Source organism: Prunus mume, linkage group LG2 (assembly GCF_029339155.1).
Source record: "Prunus mume cultivar Tortuosa linkage group LG2, ASM2933915v1, whole genome shotgun sequence".
In the NCBI taxonomy this organism is placed as follows: domain Eukaryota; kingdom Viridiplantae; phylum Streptophyta; class Magnoliopsida; order Rosales; family Rosaceae; genus Prunus; species Prunus mume.
The window spans coordinates 34,188,405-34,211,974 of record NC_142699.1 but is presented as its reverse complement, the minus strand read 5'-3'; the positions used below and the strand labels follow the sequence as shown (position 1 = coordinate 34,211,974).

Sequence of the window (23,570 nt, the reverse complement as noted above, 5' to 3'; positions counted from 1 at the left end):
GAAAATGTAAATTAATTACCGAAAAATGAAAGGCATGAACTAAAAATTAATGAACAATTTATTTCGGTCCATAATTTCAAATTAAATGTTAAAAACATATGGAGATGCGGGGTATCGAACCCCGTACCTCTCGCATGCAAAGCGAGCGCTCTACCATGTGAGCTACATCCCCATTGGTAAAGTTTCTGAATATTAGTATATTTATATTAAGAAGTAAGAAATAAACTAATAGAAAAAGGCGATAAGTCACCTTTAGCTACTATAGTTCGTTAGTCGCCATAGTTTTAATTTTATACCACTGGTTTTAATTCCAAGCAATTTAAAACACATTACAAATTTAGTCAAATTTCTTCCGATTTCATTACAATTTAAGCATAATACCTTTAAATTACTCAAATTTAAAACTACAAGAAGAAAATCGACAAAATTAAAATAAGGGAGGTGATTTTCCCACTCCTTTTTTCTCCACTTACACTCCATTTTGCTTTTTAATATTTTTTTAATTAAATTTTGTTCTTTTTTGTTCTTTCTCTTTTCTATTCTACCTCTTACCCTATATTAAGGTATTGATAACTGAAATTAAGAAAAGTTAACAAAAAATAAAACAAAAAATAAAAATCTGAAAAATGGATAGAAATGTGAAAATTTGTATGGCAAATTCTTAGTTTTTTTATTTATCAAGTATGTGAGTATTATTTATCTTTGTTATAGTTAATAGATAATAAATTTTTTGGGCTAACATATAAATATGGTAGAAGAACCAAAGAATGCTACTAACTAAACTGTCATTAGGAGCTTAGATATGCAGAGAGTAAGGTATGTATAATAGTCTCATATTTTTATTCTTTCATAATATTAGTCAGTGATTATACATGTCTATGAAAGAGAATTGTAGGGTAAAGGTCAGAATAGGAAAGATAAAGAATAAAAAAGAACAAAAGTGATTAAAAAATATTAAAAAATAAAAGGGAGTGTAAGTTAAGAAAATGGGAGTAGAAAATCACCTCCCTAAAATAATAAAGGCAATTGATAGAGCGCAGGGAAAAGGATAGCTATATGTTTCGAAACCCAGAAAACAAATGGCCACGTTCACTTCATGCAGAAGACACGTGGCAGAAGCCCAAGACCAGTGATATGGAGCCAAGCCAACTGCCGCAACTCCCTAGCCACGTTCTCTGCATGCAACAGGCCCACGCACTCTTTATATACTTTGTCTATATGCTTACCTCACCCCCACAGAGAAAAAAAAAAATCCATTACAAACGAAGTGCTGCGAAAATGCCTGGCCTAACCATCGGAGACACACTCCCAAACGTTGAAGCTGAGAGCACCCATGGAAAGATCAAGCTTCACGACTACATCGGCGATAGCTGGGCCATTATTTTCTCTCACCCGGGTACGTATAATTAGCGCTAATACCATAATTAATGATTTATTTTAGTTTAATTATGTGCTAATTAATTTGCTTGCATGTAACATATGTGTAGGCGATTTTACGCCGGTGTGCACGACTGAGCTCGGGAAGATGGCCGAATACGCTATGCAATTTCAAGAGAGAGGGGTGAAGCTTGTGGGTTTGTCCTGCGATGACGTCCAGTCACACCTTGAGTATATCAAGGACATCGAAGCCTTCAGCACCGTGAGTTTCCAATTGATTGTTCGATTTTACTTGACCGATTGATAAATGTTCAATTGTTAGGGTTTTGACATTTGTTCTGGTTTTTCATGGGCTGCATGCAGTGCGGGCGGAAAGTGGAGTTTCCGATTCTGGCAGATCCGACCCGAGAGATCATCAAGCAACTTAACATGGTGGACCCTGACATGAAGGACTCATCAGGAAACCCGGTTCCGTCTCGTGCCCTTCATATTGTGGGCCCTGACAAGAGGGTAGGGTGTGACCCAGTTGATTAATTTTGTGCAAATTAGCATATTTTGAGGTTAGTTGCCTAAGAAATTTGTTGTTTATTATAGGTGAAGTTGAGCTTTCTGTACCCCGCGACCACAGGGCGGAACATGGACGAGGTGCTGAGGGGGCTGGAGTCGATGCAGATGGCGAGCAAGAAGAAGATCGCAACCCCGGCGAACTGGAAGCCAGGCGAGCCGGTGGTCATATCTCCTTCTGTGTCTCAGGAGGAGGCTAAAAAAATGTTCCCTCAGGGCTACAAGACCATGGACCTGCCATCCAAGAAGGAGTACCTGCGTTTTACTACTGTTTGATTTTAATTATGAACCTTAATCTAAAAAGTCTCAACAAGTAATATATGTATGTGTCTTTTGTGTTTTGTGACTAGTAGTAGCGTCTAAATATGTAGTGCCTATGTGTGCCAAATCTATGTGATATATATAGCTTTTTATCATAAATGGTCTTTCAGTTTACAAATTATTATCACGAATCATCCTTCATAATTTTTGTGACTCTAATAGTTCTTCATGTTATCATCTACCCTTCAAAATGGTCCTTCAAGTTATTTTCCGTCAAAACTGACGTTAAAAAAATCACATCCCTTTCGACCAAACCGAACCCTCAAAACTCTTTCCCTCCATTTCCTCTGGGTCCTTCCATTTTGGTGGCTCTGTAGTATATAACCAATCTAGAAAAGTAAAATTATAAAGAAATTGAAACAATCCAAGCTCAAGCAAAAAGTTATACAACAATTACAGACGATGCATGAAATCCCATATGTGCATGAGAGAGAGAGAGAGAGAGAGAGAGATTACAGTGGCGCTAGGTACACCATGAAGGCCACGATGTTACCTGTGAAAATGAAAAACAGAGGAGAAGAGAGAGAGAGAGAGAGAATTTGGAATTGAAAACCAAGAGAAAGTTGAAGAAAAAGGAACCCAATTATTAATACAGGGGGGGTGTGGGGGATTGGTTAGAGGAGGTAGAAGAACCAAGTAGCTAGGGTACCTAGAATGCCAAAAACAGAGGAAAAAGGAACCAATTATTAATACAGGGGGGGTGTGGGGGATTGGTTAGAGGAGGTAGAAGAACTAAGTAGCTAGGGTACCTAGAATGCCAAAAACAGAGGCCAAGAGGAAAGCATCAGGGGCTGCCATTCTGGTGGTGAAGCTCTTTTAACTAAGGAATGTGTGAAGATTTGAGGGCACTCCAAAGAATCAAAGAGCTTGCTCTAATTGTTGCATTGTGTGCCTTTATACAACTGAGAAATTTTACGCATTGAAATAAGAAATATTTTCCTGTTGCATTCAACAAAAGCGGGGATAGCTCAGTTGGGAGAGCGTCAGACTGAAGATCTGAAGGTCAGGTGTTCGATCCACCTTCACCGCATTTTAAGTGCTCTTTTTTATTTATTTTTACTTTAGACCTGAAAGTGCATTCACTATGATATGGTACTCTTTTATTTATTTTAGACCCGAAAGTGCATTCGTTCAATGATGAAAATATCAACTGTCCATATAGTATCTGAGTCCAAAATTTATGTATATTTTGTGAATCTATCGATATACTTTCAGAATCGACAAAGAACACATATTAATGTGGCGCAATGATGAAAATAAATCAAAGAGTGACCATGAAAGATGAGAGAAATCTCAAAGGTTTATTGAATAAAATATGAAAAGTTAAACCTAGGCACCAAGTCCTAGGTATAAGAAACCCTAAATACTATCTCAGCCTTAGCATAGTTGGAATATCTAAAAACATGGAATTTTGAAGTAAAATTTGCATGAAAAGCATGAAAATAAATTTTATAGTAGAATGGATTTTTATGTTGGTATGATATTAGAAAGGATAAACTATGCAATTACAATTTAGATAAGTGCAAAGGCATTTAACAAGATCGTCATGATTTTCCATGACAGCTGTCACCCGTAATTTATAAGAGATTGTCGGATTTGTCTCCATCATTATTTTGGAGCTGTCATCTCGATTTGCGAGGACTACTTGGGGTTTGTGCGATGAAAAATTAAAAAAGGGACACGTGCCCCTACCAAAATTGAAAACGAGGCGACCAAAATTGCATTTGGTCGCGACTTCATTGAACAGTGTCAAAATATTTTGGTCACTCTTCGAAAAGCATTTATCGCCAATCAGTTGGTTGAAGTCTTCCTATGCATAAATCTCACAAAAATTTTGGCGACGGAATTACAAAATGTCCTCGCTAATAACACTATGGGGCGACCAAAGTTACGTTGGTCGCTAAAACTTTGTTCGAAGAAAAGGTTTTTTCTTGTAGTGAGTGTGCATTTTACATGAACGAAGAGTTCCTGTGAGGTTCCAACAATGAGGAGCAACCATCTAGCCATACCAAGTCATTGCAACCTTTAATTTGTGTGACAACTAGATTATTATTTGGTTCATGGATCTAAAGTTAAGTGCCTATTATTTGGGTTTTTTTGGCACAATCTTTGCATTATTTTGGGGTTTATTTTTGTATTGGTCCAATTGCTGGGATCTTCAATTACTTTGAAAATTGAAGAAAAATTGATGGGTAATGTATCAAGAAATTAGTGCATTTTTGCTCATCACTTTAACTCAAGGTGTACCCTCATCGTCCTATTTAACACTTAACATGTATCTATGAGCATAATCATGATTTCACACATGCAAAGCAAAGAGTTAATTATGGTTATGCCTATGTACACATGTCAAATGTTGAGCAAAAATATTTTCTTAAAAAAATATAGAGAATATCGAAATATATGGCTGAAGAAATAGGTTTATCCCGATATATCGGCTGATATTTTCATCTTGCGTTCATCAGTGTATGTTACTCTTTTTTTATTTTAACTTTAGACCTAAACTTGGGATATTTGATTCTTTTTGTAATTTTAGTCATCAATTGCGGGGATAGCTCAGTTGGGAGAGCGTCAGACTGAAGATCTGAAGGTCAGGTGTTCGATCCACCTTCACCGCACTCTTTCTCCATTTTATTTCATTTCCTTTTATTGACCAGAACCTACAAGCTTTTTTATATGTGCTTTGCCTCCTCAATAACTCACCATCGATCTAAGAACAAACCCTAATTGAGAATCCCAACGCTGATACATAATTCACTGCTGCTACTTGGTTTCTTTCACTCTTTTTCAACTTGTGGATCCCATAACAGCTGTCTAAAGCATCAAAAGCTGTCCTAATTTATGGAGCAAATCCCGGCTACCTTTTTCAATCTGTGTACACACTAGCTCTTCATTTCTTTCACTCATACAAAACATCCAATGCCAATTGCCACAGTAACTTATTTTCAAATATTCACACGAAAAATGTGGAGCCACTCTCAGTCAAAACCACTCATCAGTGTCATCACCCTCCTCAACCTCCTCCTCCCCGCCCTAACCCTCTCCCCGTGCCGCACCACCTGTGGCCCCATCCCCGTAAACTATCCCTTCGGCCTCGACGACGGCTGCGGCGCGCCGCAGTTCCGTGGCATGCTCAACTGCTCCACCGACCTCTTCTTCACCACCCCATCCGGCAACTACAAAGTCCAGTCTATCGACTACGACAAGAAAAACCTCGTCGTTTACGACCCCGCCATGTCAACCTGCTCCATCCTCCAACCCCACCACGACTTCCTCTTGACCCCTATCCAGTCCGCCATAATCCCACCGACCTCGGACACCATCTTCGCCCTCCTCAACTGCTCCGTCGACTCCCCTGTCCTCAACCACTACAAGTCCCTCTGCTTCAACTTCTCCGGCCACTCCTGCGACGAGCTTTACAACTCATGCAACGCGTTTCGGCTTTTTCGGTTGGGCATGGGGTTAAGCAACGGGACTAATAGTACTGGTAGTACTGATTTTGTTCCGCCGTGCTGTTTTACGGGGTATGATACTGTGAAGTTCATGAGCATGAATATTTTGGACTGTACGCATTATACTAGCGTGACTAATACCGATCGGTTGAGAGGTTTGGGACCGTTGGATTGGGTTTATGGGATTAAGTTGAGCTTTGCGGTTCCGGATACTGGGTGTGAGAGATGTGCTCAGTCCGGTGGGACTTGTGGGTTTGATACTGAGACTCAAGTGTCTCTCTGCCTCTGCTCTACTTTCACCAATTCTACTAGAGAATGTGGTAAGAAAATCAAACTTTTTTATTTTTTATTTTATTTTATATAAGCGATACTAGAGAGAGGGTTTTCTCACACACAATACTAAAGTAATATGGAGATTTGAACCTAATACCACTATGATTATAACTATCTCAGGTCATTTTTGTTTCATTAATTGCTTCAATTATACTTGTTTCTTTTGGTGCATAACTTCAAATTGGGTTCATGTTTTTTTTTTAATTTTCAGCTGCAGGCAGTGATACGGCAGAAGGACGAGATTGTGCTCCCTGGATACTCTTTCAAGCATTCTTAGTGATTATGGGGGCATTGTTAATCTGTTTGCATGATTTTAATCTTTCTTTTATTTGAGATTATTCTACTTCTAGGAGCATTTTTGTCTTTTCTTTCGCAAGATGCTGATCATGACCCTTTTGTAGTTTGTCGTTGACAGTGTAAGTAAAGCACTGATTGCGTTTTATTGACACGACCGGCTGGAAGCAAAAGCTACTTTTGCAGTGTACAATATTGCACCATCTCCATCAAATCTCTAAATTTTGGTTCTGTGCAAGCAAACTCGTCTCATTTTTTTAACCAGCTCTAATTTTTATAAATTTTTTTTTTCACATTTAACGAACCAAATACAAGAGATAGGACCTCATTTTATAGTGAAGGCCATCTCTAAGACACTTAAATGAGGTCCTATCTCTTAATCGTTGAATTAAATTACACATATTTAGTCATATACCCATTTTTAACACTAATGATATAGATAAACCCTATATTCTTTAATCTCTATATAAAAAAAAACCCCAAAAAATGACATTTGGACATATTGAATTTAATATTATTAAATTACTTTAATGCCCTATTGAGTGTGAGATTTTTTTTATAAGATTTTGGGGTTGGGCTTATTTTAAGAAATCGATGACAATTTTGTAATTTACATGGAGTTAAAAGTTTCTTTGTTATGTTGTAAATGAGTTTTGGATGTATTTCTAAAGTCCATTTCATATAGGGTTTTCTATCATTCGAGCCCCTATATTGGGTATAATAGTAAATCTTCCATTAAATTAACCAAATTGATATAACAATTTACTAATTTGATTCAACCGCTAAAAAATAGGGCCTCATTTAAGGACCTTAAATAAGTCCCTCACTATAGAATTCTTGCTATCTAAATTGCAAACCGTTTAGTCCACTAGGTAAGGGGGCCCAACAACGAGACATGATGCTTCGGTTTCTACAAGGCCCACGTACTCAAACTAAATCTATAATTCAAAAGATGCTCTTCCTGAAGGATTTGTTTCTAAAGGCACGGATGATGAAGTTGAATTTTACAAGGAAATGGAACATATGACAACTTGTAATTAATTAGTTTATTTATGCTAATGTTATTTATGCTTCTTCTTATAATAAAATGTACTAAACTATATTGTTTTATTTGTAAATAACTGGTGCACACAACGAGGTTCCAATTCAAACACTTGAGTTTGTAACTTTAGTTTGTAAATTGGTGCATTGCATTTTCCTTTTAGTTTTCCATTGGAGTAACTTTAATTCATTTTACTTTGCATTTTCCCTGAGTTGGAATGGAATGCCATTGGAAAATAACTTTAAAGAACAAGAAATTGAGGTTGTGTATTTATTTATTTAGGTTGTGAAATATTTTGTAAGCTTAGATTTTCAAACTAATTTTTATTATCAATCAAAATCACCCCGCTATCGGTCCATCTACCGAACCGCAAAATCAACAACATGTCATCCAATAGTTCATCAAATCATTAAAAAAAATTAAAGAAAAAGAGAACCGAAAAAAAATCCTAAGAGACCCAACAGACCCATAACTTCCCCAAGCTATTTTCTTCTCCTCCCATTCTCCCACGACCACCACCCTTCACTCCTAGACCAATCCCCCACCCCCTACACCCCTCCCCAGGGACAGTCCTATGTCCATACTAACATCGGCTATAGCTCGAGCGACGTGATATTTTATGGTTCAATATTAATATTCAGCCCACCAAAACATACCTCCATACACTCCATCCCAGTGATCCCACCCAAAGAAAATCCTTTTTTCTTTAGTTAACTAATCCCACAAGTGTGATAGTAAGTAAAATAAAAACTAACCCTATATTAATATTTATTACTCAGCCTTTTTCAGAAAACACACATTCCTAGAGTACGTACTTTACTTTTTTCTTTTTCTTTTTTATATAAAAAAACTTTACCTTTTTTGGTGTACATAAAACGTCAATTCTTTTTTTTTTTCCTTATAAATTTTGGCTACTTCTTTTCATTTTTATTTCTTCTTCTTTTCTAATGGATAATAAATGCTTTCAATTCTTTTCTTTTTATGGAGAAGTTTATCATGTAATTGCTAATTGACCTTAAAATTCATACTTCAATGAAATTTACTCATACCGTCAAGTTTTCGAGGTTTATATATAAGATAAATTTAGCCCACCTTATTTTTAAATCATAGGTATGTCCCTGCCTCCCTCCCACCCCACATACCCACCACCACCCACCACCACCACCACCAATGTGACCACCACCCTTCACCCTCGACCAATCCTCCGGATCCCCACCCCAATCCTCCCCATCCTTTTTTACCCCTCTCAGTAATCAATGGCGGACCTAGACTTTCGTTCATCTGGGTGCTTAAAAAAAAATCCAACCAATATATAGCCAAACAAAAATTTTTAGGCTTAAAGTGAACTTGGTGGCTGAGTTTTCCACAAAATTACAAAATGAGTGAACTTTGTGAGATCTCTATTCAAAAAAAATATTCTATTTATAGGCTTAAAAGTGTATGTATTGGATGAGCTGCATGTGGGGGCTAGCAGCCTGACCTAAGAATGACCTAAAAAAAATTAAAAAAATTTGAGTTTGGGTGGGATTATACAGCTGCAACTTTTTTGTAAGTGTGGGCTGACCACAGTAGTCCTTCATTGGATCCACCAATGCTCGTAATCATACAACACAAAAAAATCTCTCTCTTTCTCTCTCTCAAAAAATAGTTCGTGTACTTAATTTTCCAACAAAAAAGTTGAGGGTGCAAATTGAAAGTACTGTACAAGTTTAGGGAGTAAATCGACAATTAACCCTAATAATGAATGACTCTCAAAATTGTTCTTCATGGGATAATTAACAACTTATATAGTGTGCTTTACAGAATTTGTTGATGGTTTATTATTGTTCTTTGTTTCTACCGGGCTTTTATCCCTCCTCTTTGCCAAAAAAGTAAATAAATAAAAATAAAAATTCCAAACGCATTGCCTTCAGCAAGTCCAGTGTATAATTGGACATTTTCCAATGAAGTTTTCCTCACATTTCATGAGTCTTAATCATCCTAGAGACAACAATCAGCACGTAATTATAAAACTGCTATCCTAATTACAAACCCCATCATGAGCATTCTATTATAATTGTAAATGTCCCACTTCAACCCGCTCCACTAATCCACTTTTCTCTTTTAATCATCAATTTTCCATGCACGTTATCGATGTTTGAATTCAAATTCCCACCCCTTGAAACTCTTTTTCTTTAATCACCATTTCGGCAACGGATGCATCATTGCATTGGCATCATTCTTACACTTTTTTTATGTTAAAAACAATCCTCAAGATTCTTTTTCAATGCGCATTATTTCAATATTGGCATAAACTAATTAGGGTATTCAAATTCGGGTTTAATTAGATATTTATTGAACTTGAGTTCAGTTCAAGCTTGGGCTATGCTTACTTAGGGTATCCTTAAGCTTAATTTGTATATTCTCCTCTTTTTATTTTTATTTTTGATAGTTTGTATATTCTCCTCTTTTTATTTTTATCGATAGTCTAAACTATAGGGGAAGGGAGGTTTCACACACACACACACACACACACACACACACACACACACACAAAACTAAGATGCCATGTGAATTTCGACCCAAAAAAGAAAGAAGAGATGTCATGGTAATGAATTGAATATGACTGGTATGGAAATCCATTTCGATAAATGCCTAAGTTACAAATTCAAAGATTCAACATATTCAATATTCAAATCCTAATCAACATACTCAATATCCATCAACATATTCAATATCCAAATCAACCAAATCAATATTTATCTATTAACAAATTCATCAAACGCAAATAGTTAAAACTCGTGCCTTATGGCTGACAAACCAAAATAGTTAAAATTATGTCTTATGGCTTAAATACTTTAACTATTATAGAGTATTATCTCTTGTGATACAATTTGAATCTCCCTACCAAATGAAACTCATGAATTTTATGATGCCCACCCTACTTAAACTTGACTTATATGTTTAAAAAGCTTAACGAGTTTGGCTTATTTCCTTAGAATAAAGCTCAAACAAACTGAATATGTACAAACTTGAGTTGCATTTGAGACAAGTAACTTGAATTGTTCGGTTCCTTTCTTCTTCGATATGTTTGGGCCTGTGTGCCCACGTGGTTTCTATTTGTAATTTCCATTTTTTGTATATATAAAAAAAATCTATTTTTTCTATATTATAACATAGTTAAAATTATCGTTGTGTAATTAAACACTATCTCATTCACTTTTTATGTTTTATTTCTTCTTTTGATGTTGTATAAATCTTTCTAGAGTTACTGATAATTTTCCTTGCCTTTATTATCATTTGGACCTAGCGAATTGAACCTTTGAGTCATGAGTTTGTTAATTTTGAGTTAGGGATAGAATGATCAATTTAGTTACTAAGCCATAAGATATGTCCACGAGTTTAACACAAAACATGGTAATGTGATTATAAATTATAAATATTTAGTCATATATCCATTCTTAATACTAAAACTATAAATAAACTCTAACACTATTTAATTTCTATAAACAAACCTAAAAAAAACCCAAAAAATGACAACTGGCCCTATTGAATTTAATTTTGATTATTAAATTACTTTAATATCTATTGAGTGTTTTGGGCTTTTTTATGAGGTTTTTGAGTTGAGCTTGTTTTAAAAAATCAATGGCAGTTTTGTAATTTAAAATAAGTTAAAAGGTTTTTTTTAATATATTATAAATGAGCTTTTAGTGTGTTTCTAAAATTCATTTTATATAGGGTTTTCTTATAATTTAGGCTCCTATATTGTGTATAATAGTGAATCTCCCTATAAATTAAGAAAGTTGGGTTATGATATGACCCAAAACGACATCACTCCAGATGGCGTTGTATACAATTTCAATGTACATGTGGGGTCAATTTAAAAATACAAAGAGTGCAGGAGCGTCCCCGCTAACAATTCAAGTTGAAAAAACGGGCGGGCCTGTTATCACTGAGCTATACCATTCAAACTTCCCAACAGTCTGACACTTTCCACTCAAATCTCAACGCACCCCTCTCATTCCCCACAGCCAAAGAAAACCACAATTTCACCTAAAACGTCATCGTTTTCTTCTTCTTCTTCCTCGCATGGATTGAATTATGGATTCAAAACTCTGTTTCTAATTCGGGAACAAAAGCAACAGCCTATTTGTTTTACTCAACCTCCGAGCTCACCATGTCGAAAGAGAGCTCAACTGTTCGATTCCCGCCTCGAAACGTTTCGAAGAACTCACAATCTGAACCGAACGAGAACGAGTTCGAAGCCTCGTCGAACCAAATCCATTTTCCTCCTCCTAGAACACCTCTAAACAGCATAGCAGATCCAGCTCAGCTGCAAAAGGAGCTTCATGAACTCGATTTCGATTCACAACCGAAGTTTGAAGCAATTCGATCTGGTCGGTATTCTTTATCGGATAGAAAACTTGAAGCCCCGGACAGAGCTGGAAATGGCGGTCTCAGCTATGGAACTCCTAGGGTTTCAGGTCGCGGAGGGAAGGCGCACTCGGAGCCAAACTCAGCGCAAAGCACTCCGGCGAGGAACGGCTCGAGAGCTTCGATTGGTGGAGCAGTTTGTACAGGAAGCAAAGCTCCACAGTACAATGGAGGCAGAGCAGGGAGTTGTTCTAGAATCTCCCGGGAGATTTCGGTGGTGAATTCAGAGGTTTTAACTCAGGTTCCACATTTCGAGCTCGCCGAAGATTCGTCGTTCTGGACTGATCACAATGTGCAGGTTCGGGGACTAATTCTGCTTTGGTAAATGTTGAATAGAATTGATTTTTGTGGATTTGATTGGTTTGATTGGTTTTGAGTTCAGGTGCTGATTCGAATTCGGCCATTGAGTAATATAGAGAGGGCTTCGCAAGGGCACGGTGGGTGTTTGAAGCAGGAAAGCGCCAAGACTTTGGTGTGGCATGGTCATCCTGAAACCAGATTCACATTTGATCATATTGCATGCGAGACAATATCACAGGTTTGGTTTTAATATATGGTTATGAAAAAAGAACATGATTATAAAGTATTATTAGATTACTTAGAAGAATGGAGAGATAGACCTAATTTTTATTTTATTGGGTTGTATGAAACCATATTAAGCTCAATTGAGTGGAAGCCCATTTTGGTGTCTTGCTTGAGTTTGCTGCAGGAAAAGCTGTTCAAAGTTGCTGGGTTGCCCATGGTGGAGAATTGCTTGTCTGGTTATAATAGCTGCATGTTTGCTTATGGTCAGGTACTTTTACTGAGAAGTTAAATAGTTTGGTGTGTGGTGTGGTTTTCATGTTTTTTGGTTAGCAAGTTACAGTCTAAGTTGTTTATTTGCAGACGGGCAGTGGCAAAACGTACACAATGATGGGTGAAATATATGAGGTTGAAGGACAGCTCAATGAAGATTGTGGGATTACTCCACGCATTTTCGAATATTTGTTTAAGAGGATCAGAGTGGTGCGCTGTTCACATTATTGATATCTTTCACGACTACGCCTCTGAATTGAATCAATATAGTCTTCTGGGCTGTTCTTTTCTTTTAATTGGATGTCTTACTATAATTCATATGTGCAGGAAGAGGAGAGCAGGACAGAGGAACAGTTGAAGTACAGCTGCAAATGCTCCTTTCTTGAGATTTACAATGAGCAGATAACAGATCTCTTGGAGCCTTCATCAACTAATCTACAAGTAATTGATACCTTTTTAAATGTTCATGCTGGATGCTCCACTTAAACATTGTTCTTTTGAGCATTAAGTAAATCTTACTTCCCTATTGTAGCTCAGGGAGGACCTGAAGAAAGGGGTATATGTTGAAAACCTTACAGAATATAATGTGAGGGATGTTAATGATGTTGTCAAGCTTCTGTTACAGGTGGTACTTTATGATAAAATTTATCTTACCTACATTTAATTACATATTAGGGCGTGAATATGATTTCTATATATTTATTTTCTTAGGGTGCTTCAAACAGAAAAATGGCGGCAACACACATGAACAGTGAGAGCAGCCGGTCCCACAGTGTTTTCACTTGTATCATTGAAAGCCGTTGGGAAAAAGATTCCATGACCCATTTTAGGTTTGCAAGGTTGAACTTAGTAGATTTAGCTGGTTCGGAAAGGTAACTACCATCTTTATATCCCACATTTTTTCGGTTTTAATTTTTTGTTCAAGGCCTATGCCCTAACTTGCTTATTAATTTAGGCAGAAAAGCTCTGGTGCAGAGGGAGATCGTTTGAAAGAAGCAGCAAATATTAACAAATCATTATCAACTCTTGGGTAATTATTTTGAAATCTGTTTCAAATGCCAATTGTTGATTAGTGTTGTTTCTAGAAATACATATAAGAACTGATCCATTTGCACCTGGTTGCATTAAACTTATATGCCTTTAGTGCCAGTCAGATTTGAGTTTGGTTTTTCAGTTGGTTGACCTGTATTACTCACCTGTATTACACTGTGGTTTTAGGTTGGTGATAATGTCTTTAGTTGATTTAGCACATGGGAAACATAGACATGTTCCTTATAGAGATTCAAGACTTACGTTTCTGCTTCAGGTTAGACACCAAAAGCTCTGGAGCCCAAGAGGTTTCATGAAACTTCATAATAATGTGCATACTTGCGCTTTTAGTGCATGTTAATACAGAACTTACTTGGCCTACAACTTTGGGATGCAGGATTCTCTGGGTGGGAACTCAAAAACAACTATAATTGCCAATGTCAGCCCATCTATTTGGTTTGTGTTGATTCTTTCCTAGTTCTAGATTAATTTATGTTTTTTTCTTCTTTCTTTTCCATTTATTTCCTTAAACTGACCTTTGCTTTCCTTGTAGTTCTGCAAATGAGACACTCAGCACTTTGAAGTTTGCCCAGCGTGCCAAACTTATCCAGAACAATGTACTTATCTGGTACACTGACGCACACACACACACGTGCTCACATTTTCTTCTTAGTGGTTTACTTAATTTTCCATCTTTTTCCAGGCTAAAGTGAATGAAGATGCTTCAGGTGACATAACTGCACTTCAGCAACAAATCCAACAGCTAAAGGCATGGGATATATTTGCATGCTTGTGGAAGTTTTACCTTTGACATTTCCTAGATGGTAGAACTAAAGCATTTTCGAACCCTTACAGGGCCAGTTGTCCTTCCTAATGAAGCACCATAATATCTCATGGTCTTCATCAAGTGGCGTGCCAAGTATTGAAGAACCTAGATTCAATAAGTTGCCTGAGGAATATGATGACTCTCTGGAAGATAAAATGCCAACTGATAATCTTAAGTTACCAAGTATCAGAAACAAGAAGGTATTTTGATTTTCCACAAAAAAATTGTTTCCTCCACCTCAGAAATTGCATGATGCAATTATGGTAACAAGTTCTAATACAAACTTAACAGATGAAATGCATGGATACCATCTTAGTTGGTGCTTTAAGGAGGGAAAAGATGGCAGACAGTGCAGTCCAGAAGTTGGTGGCTGAAATTGAAGACATGAACCGCTTGGTGCGTATTGTTACAACAAGTAGTTATTTAGTTTCCCCTATCTATAAAGTTCTTGATTATTTTATAACTCTTAATTGCATAAAATAGCACCATGTTTAGTGGTTTATTTTTGCTGTGGCATTTCTGTAGGTTTGCCAAAGTGAGGAGGATGCTGGACATGCTAAAATGATGCTAAGGTTTCGTGAGGAAAAAATTAAACGACTTGAATTGTTGACCGATGGAATGCTGTCGGCTGAGAAGTATCTCATGGAGGAGAACAAGGCTTTACTTGAAGAGATTCAGCTGCTGCAAGCAAGATTTGAAAGCAATCCAGAATTGACCAGATATTCTGTGGAGAACTGTAGACTTCTTGAGCAACTTAAATTGTAAACTCCACATGGTTCAATGTTGTAGATGATTGCTCTTTTCCCCCTTTCTGGATGCCATTGCCTCATTTTGTATTCTTCATGCCAGGTACCAAAAGTTTTATGAACATGGAGAGAGAGAAACATTGCTAGCTGAAGTATCAGAACTACGCAATCAGGTCCATAAAAGTCTCCTCCTCCTCCTTCCTAAATTGTCTCATGCACTCTAAGGTGGCTATCTAAAGCATGTTTCATGTGCAGCTTCTGGATATACTTCAAGGAAAGCTTCCATTCTCAACAGAAAATGAAAATCAGGTCGGAAAACACTTTTTGGTTAGTTACGTTATGTGTTAAATGTAAATTTTTTCCTATAAAAATGATACATCTCCCCTTCTAGGGACCTCCAAATCTTAATGTGTGTATTTTCAAGAGTGCAGAATAGTGATACCATAAAGGAATTGGAAGATTGCAGGAACATGAATTCTAAATTGATCAGGTATTTTTTTCTTTAACAATATACACTTACACATGTTTTATTAGTTACTGCAACAAACTGCCCTCAAATTTGTATTAGTTATACTGGGGCTAGCATATGACAGTGCATTTATTAGCTGCTTTATTTTCTTTTAAGTTTACTAGTTTATGTACACTCCTTGAATTTCCACTTTAGTCCCACTCTTTTTCCCTGGATACCAAACAACCTAGGGCCCAGAGGACTATCTCACCGTTATTCCTCCACATGATAAAATATGGATGATGTCAGTAATTGATAGCCATATATGTGGACATTCTATCCATAATTTACCGTCTTGCATAGCCATTGATGTATTGTGTTTGACTAATTACTTTTTATGCTATTAATACAATTTAAACCTGATCATCATATTGAGTATGTGAAGGCAAATTTCTTGCATTGTTTGGGTTAGGTTGACAACTCCCATGTTGCTTATTTATGATTTCATGTCTGCAGGGAAGTAGATGAACTACAACTAGAATTTCAAAAGTATATGAACTCCAGTCAAGCTGCCTCCGGTTCTGTAAGTGTAACTAATAAACTACCTAGCATTGCTTAAACAATTTTGTAAGCTTTGTCTGTAGTTTATTAACAATCTTTATATACTTGCAGGCAAGAGATTCTTTCTCCAAGGATACTGAGGAATTCAGGCAATCAGATAAGTATTCGATGGTAAGTGAATATATCATGCTGTTTCCTGCCAAATGTCCAATTAATTTACAGAGGTGAACATCAGTTAAAAACTGGAATTCTTTTCAATTGTACATATTTTTGTTCGTCGTTGCTATATCCCAGTTCATTTTCTGTGCTATATGCCATGAAATCACGGTGTGTTGCACTGTCCAAGGTAATTCATGGAGAAGTTACCACTTCCATTCTTGCATACTTCATTTTACTAAAAAGAAAACAGAAAATATCCATGGAAGAGGGAAAAAATTTGTACCAGACAGAAACCAACTAGTTTTAAATAGATTCAAGCTTTACATAGACATCACGTACTGTTCTTTTCGTTCTTTTTTAATCAAATCTACAAATGGCCATCACTTTGCAGGTTGAAACCCTATCTATGGGGAGTGACTCTGGAGATGAAACGGCATCTTACTCCCAGGTAGATGATGGGGTTGTACAGAATAATGTGATTCATGTTGACCAAAATGCTGGTGATGATACTAAAAAAACAGTAAATGGATGCTAGATTGTTGCAGGTTCATTTAGTAACTGTTTTACATCACATGCAGGAGGAATGCTGCAGAGGCATGTACATATCAAGCAACAACGACAAAATAGAAATCCAATCGGAGGTGAAACATGAACGTCATTATCTGAAATCAGGTGATTTACATAAGGAAAACAAATGTATTATGGAGATCAGTGAAGACGTTGAGAGGAAGGCTTTGCAAGCTAAATTGGACAAAATGGTTAAGGACCTGGAGGAGGTCAGATTACTCAATAGCCACTTTCAAGAGGATCGGCTATTACAGTTGTCTCACCAGAAACAGACAGAAATAGTCTGTGAACAGGTTGAGATGGAGACAGCAAACACAATTCTTCATTTACAGGAAGAGGTTGCTGCCCTTCAGTTTGAACTTGATGAGAGATTACACTGCATGATTCAGGAAAATAAGGTACTGAAAAACACCATTGCAGCTAAAGAGGACGAGATAAGGTCACTGAGTGTGGAGTGGGAAAAGGCAACCTTTGAACTAACAAGATTCCTCCTAGATGGTTCTAGATCCCTAAAAAATGCCTCCAGCCAAATAGAAAGTATTGCTTGTTCATTTCCTCAAGCTAATGTTTGTATTAGTGAAGATGTCCAGAGGGCTGCCAAAGTTTGCATGGAAAAGGAAGAAACAATTGAACTACTTCAAAAGAGTTTGGAAGATGCGCAAAAGATGGTAACAGAAATGGGAGAGAAGTTAAGTTCCTTGAAGGGAGCAGCAATTGTTTTAAGTGAACTCCAACATCTAGATAATGATGAAACCAAAGAGGAAATTTCCTTCTGCATGCGGTTGGATGAACAGACCAACATGGTAGAGATGCTAGAGAGGAAACTTATATTCAAGGAAATTCAGATCAAAGAAGCAGAAAATTGTGCCAATGCTGCATTCCTGGTAATAAAATGGCTTATGGATCAGAAGGCAACAGATAAAACAGAGAGAAACATTCCCATCTCAATACTAGGTACACCAGCCGGAATGGCCAGCCAGAAAAGTTCTGACACAAAAGTAAATGCTTTAGGACAAGAAGATACTGAACTTGAGTTGGCCAGGTTAAGAATATTGGAGTATGAGAATGCTATCGAAGCATTTTATGCAGATACAGAAATGCACATAGTGGCGCTTGAGACCAACATAAGTGAAGTTTCTGATGAATACAAGGAGTTGGTTCAAAACATGGTAAGTGAACTTCGTGAAATGAGGAAGAAATATATGGAGTTAAGAGAGCATTCCAAAGTTTCTCAGTTTTGTACAGTTGAGTCGCTATCATTAGAAGCACACAAGTATCTGAAGTCTAAAGATATTTATCACATGATTCTTGAAATAAAAAATGAGCTCACTGTAGCAAATGGTAGATTGAAAATTACTGAAGATTTCATTTACACAAAAGTAAATGTGCATGATTGCCCTTCAGCAGACAAAAGTTTAGAAGATGAAGATGAATGGAGTACTGATAGTACTACGTCAAGCTGTGATTCTTCAACCGAAAGTTTTGCTTCTGGAAACAAATTGTGGGCACTAGAAGGGCAAACGGGGGACCTGAAAGTTAAAGAAGGCTCAGTACTTCAGTCTGCTGATCAAGATCCAGAAGAGTCAAAGTGGGTCTTAAAAACTTTCACGGACTCTAAAGGAGCAACATTCTGCCTGAAAAAAGAATTAGAGATGGCACTTGATGCTTTCAACAAACTATATGTTAGGCTAGCCACACTCATTAGCGAGTTGGACATTGGAGGTTGTTCTCAACCAGCTGGTATATTCTTTACCGAGTATCTTACACTTTTAACAATCAGAAACATAATTTGATCATGGACTTAATCAGCTCATATTGTATGCAGGGCTGAAACAACTTGTTCCATTGTTTGAGTCAGGGACGGAGAGTTCTTATGGTTGTCATGCTACAAAAAAGGTAAAACAAATTTTTTCTCAGATCATCCAATTCTTGCATTGTAAATTTGTGAGGCAACTATATGTTAGAAAGGATTAATAGTAGCACTGTCATAATCAATCTTTTCTAAATAAGAGACTAAGTCAGCTAAATCACCGTTATACTTTGTGTAACACTTTTGTGATGTGCAGGTAGTTTCTGATGAGAAGAGTGATTTTGCTAGTAGCTTCTTAACCAAATTTGAAGAAGCGCATGCAACAATAAAAGAAGCTGATGTTATGTTAAATGCCTTGATGGAAGCAAATGAAAATGCAAAAGAATTGACTGGTCTGTGGAAACAAACTGGTGAGGAACTGATGTTAGAGAAAGCAAGCTTTATTGAAGAAGTTGAACATCTCAAAAATTCAGTACGTTTGAAAGAAAGAGAGAATGAACTACTGCAGGATCAATCTCGTTATAATTTGGTGGAGATAGCAAAATCATTGTCTTTGCTTGAAGAGTGTTTTATGCAATTAAAAAGTGAAGTGGAGGACAGGTTCAAAGTATTATATGCTGACACTTTTTCTATGGGAAGGGAGATACACTGCTTCATTAGCAAATCAAGATCATTACTAGAAGAAATATGCGCTGAGACATTGGAGAAAAAATTTGCCATATTTGTCCTTCATCAGTGTCTCACAGGAGAGCTGATCCACAAAGTACCATGCTTTAACGTTGGAAGTGGTTTCTGCTCCAGCCAACAGCAAGAAGGCCTTTCAATTACAAACAAACAACAAAAAATCTGGTCAAATTGTGAGGATGACATTGCACTTACTAGTAACATCTCCAAAGACGATAATGATCGAAGTGGAGTCACAAATTTGAAAGCTGGTGAGCTCAGTTTGTCCCGTGATAGTTTGATGCATGAGAATTTATCACTGAAGGAAGAACTGCAACGGAAAGATGCTCTACTGGAGGGCTTGCATTTTGATTTTAGAATGTTGCAGGAATCAGCATCCAACACAATGGATATAAAGGATGAAACTGAAAAGCTGATAAAATCTTTGAGCCAAATTCAGAATGAACTAAAAATAAAAACATGCCAGCTTGATGACACGCTGTTTCAACATAAAAAGCTCGAGGATCATCTTACTGATACTGAAAGGGTTCTGCTTTTATCAAATTCTAATCTTGAGCAGGCCAAAGATACAATCAATACTCTTTCAGAGCAAAATTTTGAGTTGAAAGTGCTTCTAAATGATCTCTATCGCAAAAATTCTGAAGCCAATGAACAACTGGAAGAGCAGAAGGAAGTGGTGAAAGGTTTGGAAAAAGAAATTCTTCATTTGACTTCTTCAATGGAAACAAAATTACTCTGTCAAGTTGAAGGTATCGAGGATGAGTTGAGAAGGGTCATCAGCGAGAGAGACGGACTTCTTGAAGAAGTTGCGTCCCTGAACGATAAACTTGAGATGGCATATGCAGTATCTGATGAACATGAGGCTATCTCTATTGAAGCTCGCCAGGTATGCTCTTCAGGTTTTTTTTTTGTTCATTTGATAGCATAGTTATAATTGCAGGTGGATTGCTCTTATTTTGTACTAATATTTCTAGGAATCTGAGGCAAGTAAGATGTATGCCGAACAAAAGGAAGAGGAGGTTAAAATATTAGAACGCTCTGTTGAGGAGCTGGAATGTACCATCAATGTACTGGAAAAGAAGGTTAGCTCCCTGGGCTTTTTGTCTCTGTATTTAACACATGAACATCAATGGAGTGCCAGTATCAATAGTCTCGCTGTTTTACAATCAAATTTCTTACATGCAAACATTTGGCCAAGTATGCCTTTTATTGGTAAGCGAGGGATTAGAGCGGTTATTGATGTCTTTTGGCTATTGGTTTCAATTCCCAAAATCGTTCCTTCTCTTAGGTATATGAGATGAATGACGAGGTAGAAAGGCATCGGTTGATCAGAGATGCACTAGAGCTGGAGCTACAAGCTTTAAGACACAGACTGTTAACAGTTGAAAATTTCGGTGAAAATGCGGACTCAGAAAACATGAATTCTGAACAAGCTGAAAATCTGATTTCTAGGTATCGCTTGCTTTCTCATATAAATTCTATTTTTCTGCTTTTAATTTACCTTAAATTTAAAGAAATAATTTTGATACAGGCAACTGCAGAGTAGGCTACTGGAACTTCATGAGGCTCATAATAAGATAAAGCTTCTTGAAGAGGAAAGAGCAGAACAGGATAAAGAGGTGAGATCCTGTCTTGCTGGTGGTTTTTATTTTTATTTTTTATGTTAGTTGTCTTTTTCAACATTGTACCTTAAATTATCTTGTATTTGTCTTCTAAGAAATAAAGTTTGAAAATTTGTGCATAAATCTTGAAGATCAAACAATACAAAGAATACAACTCTGAACTCGTGTTGCATGCTGAAGCCCAGACGTCACAGTACCAACAGAAGGTACATATACTAAAATTACTATCACCATTCGATAGATCCTTAAACATTTTCTATGCTATTATTAATACTGAAATAGCTGAACTTTTATTGGTGAAAAAAGGGAAAGAAGGGTTCGGAATAATTTTGTTAATCGTGAATGGATATATGCATAATTGTAAATGACCTAAATCTTGACATTGCACGACCTTTTGAACAGTACAAGACTCTTGAGGCCATGGTTTGTGAAGTAAAAGCAGATAAGACAGATTCAGCATCAACAGCTGCGGCATTAGAAAAATCTGAGAGGAGCTCAATGAGGACAAGGGGCTCCAGCTCACCATTCAGATGCATTTCAAGTTTGGTTCAGCAGATGAATACGGAGAAGGAACAGGAATTGTCTATAGCAAGGCATCGCATTGAAGAACTAGAGGCACTTGCAGCCAGTCGGCAGAAGGAGGTTAAGTGCCCTTTTTGCTTAGTTTCCCTTTCTCGAATGCTTTTGTAGAAACAATTGTTAAACATTAGAAGAGTATTTGATTTTATTGAAACTTGCTCTCAGGTATGTTTGCTGAACACTAGGCTGGCTGCAGCAGAAAGCATGACACATGACGTCATTCGGGATTTACTTGGTGTCAAAATGGACATGACCAACTATGCAGTAAGTTTCAGACTGTCACTTTCAAGCATGACAATTGCACAGCCACAATTCTCATTTGTTTCACTTCTTTTGGTATCATCTAGAACTTGATAGAGCAGTACCAGGTTCAAAAGTTAGTAGAAGAGGCTCATCAGCAAACAGAAGAATTCCAAGAAAAGGTTCGTACCGCAGATTTTCTTTTTATTTGAATATTTGTCTTCCCTTTTTTATGTTTTCTGTGGACCTAACTTATTGATCTTGGCATCATTTTAGGAGCAAGAAATTCTCAACTTAAGGAAGCAGATAACTGATCTAATGGAGGAAAGACAGAGGTTAGACACTTGCCATCACATCTTTTTATCCAATTTGATTTTGTTTCCTTGTGATTACAATTTATGCAACCTCCAAAAATCAAACTTATAATTGATCCAATTGCCGTACGATTGATCTTTTAACAGCAATAAAAAACAATCAATCAGCAAGCAATATGCTAAAAATTAGTTCTGTAGACGAAATTGTAATTAAAAAAAATGGGAAAGTTGTGGAAAAAGAGAGGATATTGTCCAAATCACAAGTAAGTTTCATTTCATTACGCAAAATGCTCACATTTGGTATATTTTATTTCTATGAACTCATGTCACTATGTTCATCATTTCTTCTTTTAAATTTTGCTACTGTAGTTGCATATCCGAAATAAATAAAAAGGAGGGGGATATAGTGGCTGCCCAGATGACTGTGCAACAACTCCAAGACAGGGATCAGTTGCTTTCTGCACAGAACGAGATGTTGAAGGTGGATAAGACCAATTTAAAGAGGAGAGTGGCGGAACTGGATGAAATGGTAAAAACAATTCTTGGAACACCAACCATACACCAGCCAATTCAACATCCACATACATCCAAGCCCAAGGCATGTTTTCTGTTTGTTTCCACGTGAATTTGGGTTTTTCACCACGCTGGTAACTTTTTTAATTTTTCTAATTTTTTTAAACTTGTGTTTCTTGATCAACAGAATAATAGCTCGTTGAAATTGCATGAAATTGATTTCACCAAGAGGCTGGAACAGTCTGAGAAGCATCTTTCTCGAGTGAATGGTGAACTTGCCCAGTACTTCAAATCTGCAGGTGGCGGTCATCCACGTGACAAACGCTTGTCGCGTTAGAAACAGATTTATATATTATAGGTGAGTGATTTTTTTGTGAATGGATGGTGCATGAAAAGATTGAACTCAGACATTCTTCATTTTGGTAATTCATAATATTGGCCCACGGGAAGCAGAAGATTTAAGTCTGGATGGAGTCAAATGCTTCTGCAAAATTCCTGTTGTCTGGCATTATTTTGATGTCTATAAAGCACGTAGCTTGGATGAGTCGTGGGTTCAACTCGTGTGTTTTTGTGTAGGTTGATACCAAAACAGAACAATTTGTTTTTTGGTTGGTCGGGAAACAGAACATTCTTTAAAAATAATATTTGTGAATATAATTATCAGATAAATATTTTAAACAGTTGATTCTATTTTGCAGATAATTACGAAGAAGTGTCAGGCAAGCCCTTTGTCAAATAGTTTTGTTCCTTTACACTCGTGAGTGTATCACTCCGACTCGTATATGCATATTTTGTTGTGCTATTTTATCACGTGTGAAAAAATATTACGCGGACGGTCAAATAGTTTGATATCTTGATGCGGAAAACAAACAAAACAAATA

At 36.9% G+C, this 23,570-nt stretch overlaps 3 protein-coding genes and 3 non-coding genes across 8 annotated transcripts; 5 read left to right on the top strand and 1 right to left on the bottom strand.

Moving 5' to 3' along the window:
- Positions 1 to 99: 99 nt before the first annotated feature.
- Positions 100 to 172, bottom strand: TRNAA-UGC (transfer RNA alanine (anticodon UGC)). Its single transcript has one exon. It is a non-coding gene; the product is annotated as a tRNA-Ala (tRNA).
- Positions 173 to 1,251: 1,079 nt separating this feature from the next.
- PER1 (1-cysteine peroxiredoxin 1) lies at positions 1,252 to 2,347 on the top strand. Its single transcript, XM_008225236.3, has 4 exons — positions 1,252 to 1,396; positions 1,488 to 1,639; positions 1,741 to 1,887; positions 1,972 to 2,347. Exons 1-4 carry the CDS (start codon positions 1,279 to 1,281, stop codon positions 2,215 to 2,217), a joined length of 663 nt encoding a protein of 220 aa, XP_008223458.1. The 5' UTR covers positions 1,252 to 1,278; the 3' UTR covers positions 2,218 to 2,347.
- Positions 2,348 to 3,219: 872 nt separating this feature from the next.
- TRNAF-GAA (transfer RNA phenylalanine (anticodon GAA)) lies at positions 3,220 to 3,292 on the top strand. The gene has a single exon. It is a non-coding gene; the product is annotated as a tRNA-Phe (tRNA).
- A 1,515-nt stretch (positions 3,293 to 4,807) lies between these two features.
- Positions 4,808 to 4,880, top strand: TRNAF-GAA (transfer RNA phenylalanine (anticodon GAA)). The gene has a single exon. It is a non-coding gene; the product is annotated as a tRNA-Phe (tRNA).
- A 132-nt stretch (positions 4,881 to 5,012) lies between these two features.
- LOC103323249 (wall-associated receptor kinase carboxy-terminal protein) lies at positions 5,013 to 6,493 on the top strand. The gene is made up of 2 exons (XM_008225237.2): positions 5,013 to 6,034; positions 6,259 to 6,493. Exons 1-2 carry the CDS (start codon positions 5,182 to 5,184, stop codon positions 6,378 to 6,380), a joined length of 975 nt encoding a protein of 324 aa, XP_008223459.2. The 5' UTR covers positions 5,013 to 5,181; the 3' UTR covers positions 6,381 to 6,493.
- A 4,898-nt stretch (positions 6,494 to 11,391) lies between these two features.
- On the top strand, positions 11,392 to 23,425 carry POK1 (phragmoplast orienting kinesin 1). 3 transcript variants are annotated; one of them, XM_089045354.1, is made up of 35 exons: positions 11,392 to 12,094; positions 12,179 to 12,334; positions 12,506 to 12,589; positions 12,682 to 12,801; positions 12,919 to 13,032; positions 13,124 to 13,216; positions 13,303 to 13,463; positions 13,547 to 13,621; positions 13,810 to 13,897; positions 14,018 to 14,076; positions 14,174 to 14,237; positions 14,324 to 14,389; positions 14,476 to 14,646; positions 14,738 to 14,842; positions 14,972 to 15,207; positions 15,296 to 15,365; positions 15,448 to 15,519; positions 15,624 to 15,682; positions 16,157 to 16,223; positions 16,313 to 16,372; positions 16,752 to 16,808; positions 16,939 to 18,667; positions 18,753 to 18,823; positions 18,994 to 20,307; positions 20,396 to 20,503; positions 20,710 to 20,873; positions 20,953 to 21,040; positions 21,175 to 21,249; positions 21,446 to 21,685; positions 21,788 to 21,886; positions 21,970 to 22,044; positions 22,139 to 22,197; positions 22,546 to 22,774; positions 22,877 to 23,047; positions 23,388 to 23,425. In XM_089045354.1, exons 1-34 carry the CDS (start codon positions 11,540 to 11,542, stop codon positions 23,024 to 23,026), a joined length of 6,933 nt encoding a protein of 2,310 aa, XP_088901480.1. In that variant the 5' UTR covers positions 11,392 to 11,539; the 3' UTR covers positions 23,027 to 23,047; positions 23,388 to 23,425. The 3 variants fall into 3 exon arrangements, with proteins under 3 accessions (XP_088901480.1, XP_088901481.1, XP_088901479.1); XM_089045355.1 differs by lacking the exon at positions 23,388 to 23,425 and having other exon boundaries at positions 15,448 to 15,501; positions 22,877 to 23,367; XM_089045353.1 differs by lacking the exon at positions 23,388 to 23,425 and having other exon boundaries at positions 22,877 to 23,367.
- Positions 23,426 to 23,570: the final 145 nt, after the last annotated feature.

What these genes read in the sequence shown, in the direction of transcription:
- PER1 (XM_008225236.3), top strand. Translation starts at nt 1,279, where the DNA reads ATGCCTGGCCTAACCATCGGAGACACACTCCCAAACGTTGAAGCTGAG. An exon ending in CATTATTTTCTCTCACCCGG is followed by an intron (nt 1,397 to 1,487) that starts GTACGTATAATT and finishes ACATATGTGTAG; the next exon opens with GCGATTTTACGCCGGTGTGC. An exon ending in ACATCGAAGCCTTCAGCACC is followed by an intron (nt 1,640 to 1,740) that starts GTGAGTTTCCAA and finishes GGCTGCATGCAG; the next exon opens with TGCGGGCGGAAAGTGGAGTT.
- LOC103323249 (XM_008225237.2), top strand. Translation starts at nt 5,182, where the DNA reads ATGCCAATTGCCACAGTAACTTATTTTCAAATATTCACACGAAAAATG. An exon ending in CAATTCTACTAGAGAATGTG is followed by an intron (nt 6,035 to 6,258) that starts GTAAGAAAATCA and finishes TTTAATTTTCAG; the next exon opens with CTGCAGGCAGTGATACGGCA.
- POK1 (XM_089045354.1), top strand. Translation starts at nt 11,540, where the DNA reads ATGTCGAAAGAGAGCTCAACTGTTCGATTCCCGCCTCGAAACGTTTCG. An exon ending in AGGTCGGAAAACACTTTTTG is followed by an intron (nt 15,520 to 15,623) that starts GTTAGTTACGTT and finishes TCAAGAGTGCAG; the next exon opens with AATAGTGATACCATAAAGGA. An exon ending in GAGCAGAACAGGATAAAGAG is followed by an intron (nt 21,041 to 21,174) that starts GTGAGATCCTGT and finishes TAAATCTTGAAG; the next exon opens with ATCAAACAATACAAAGAATA.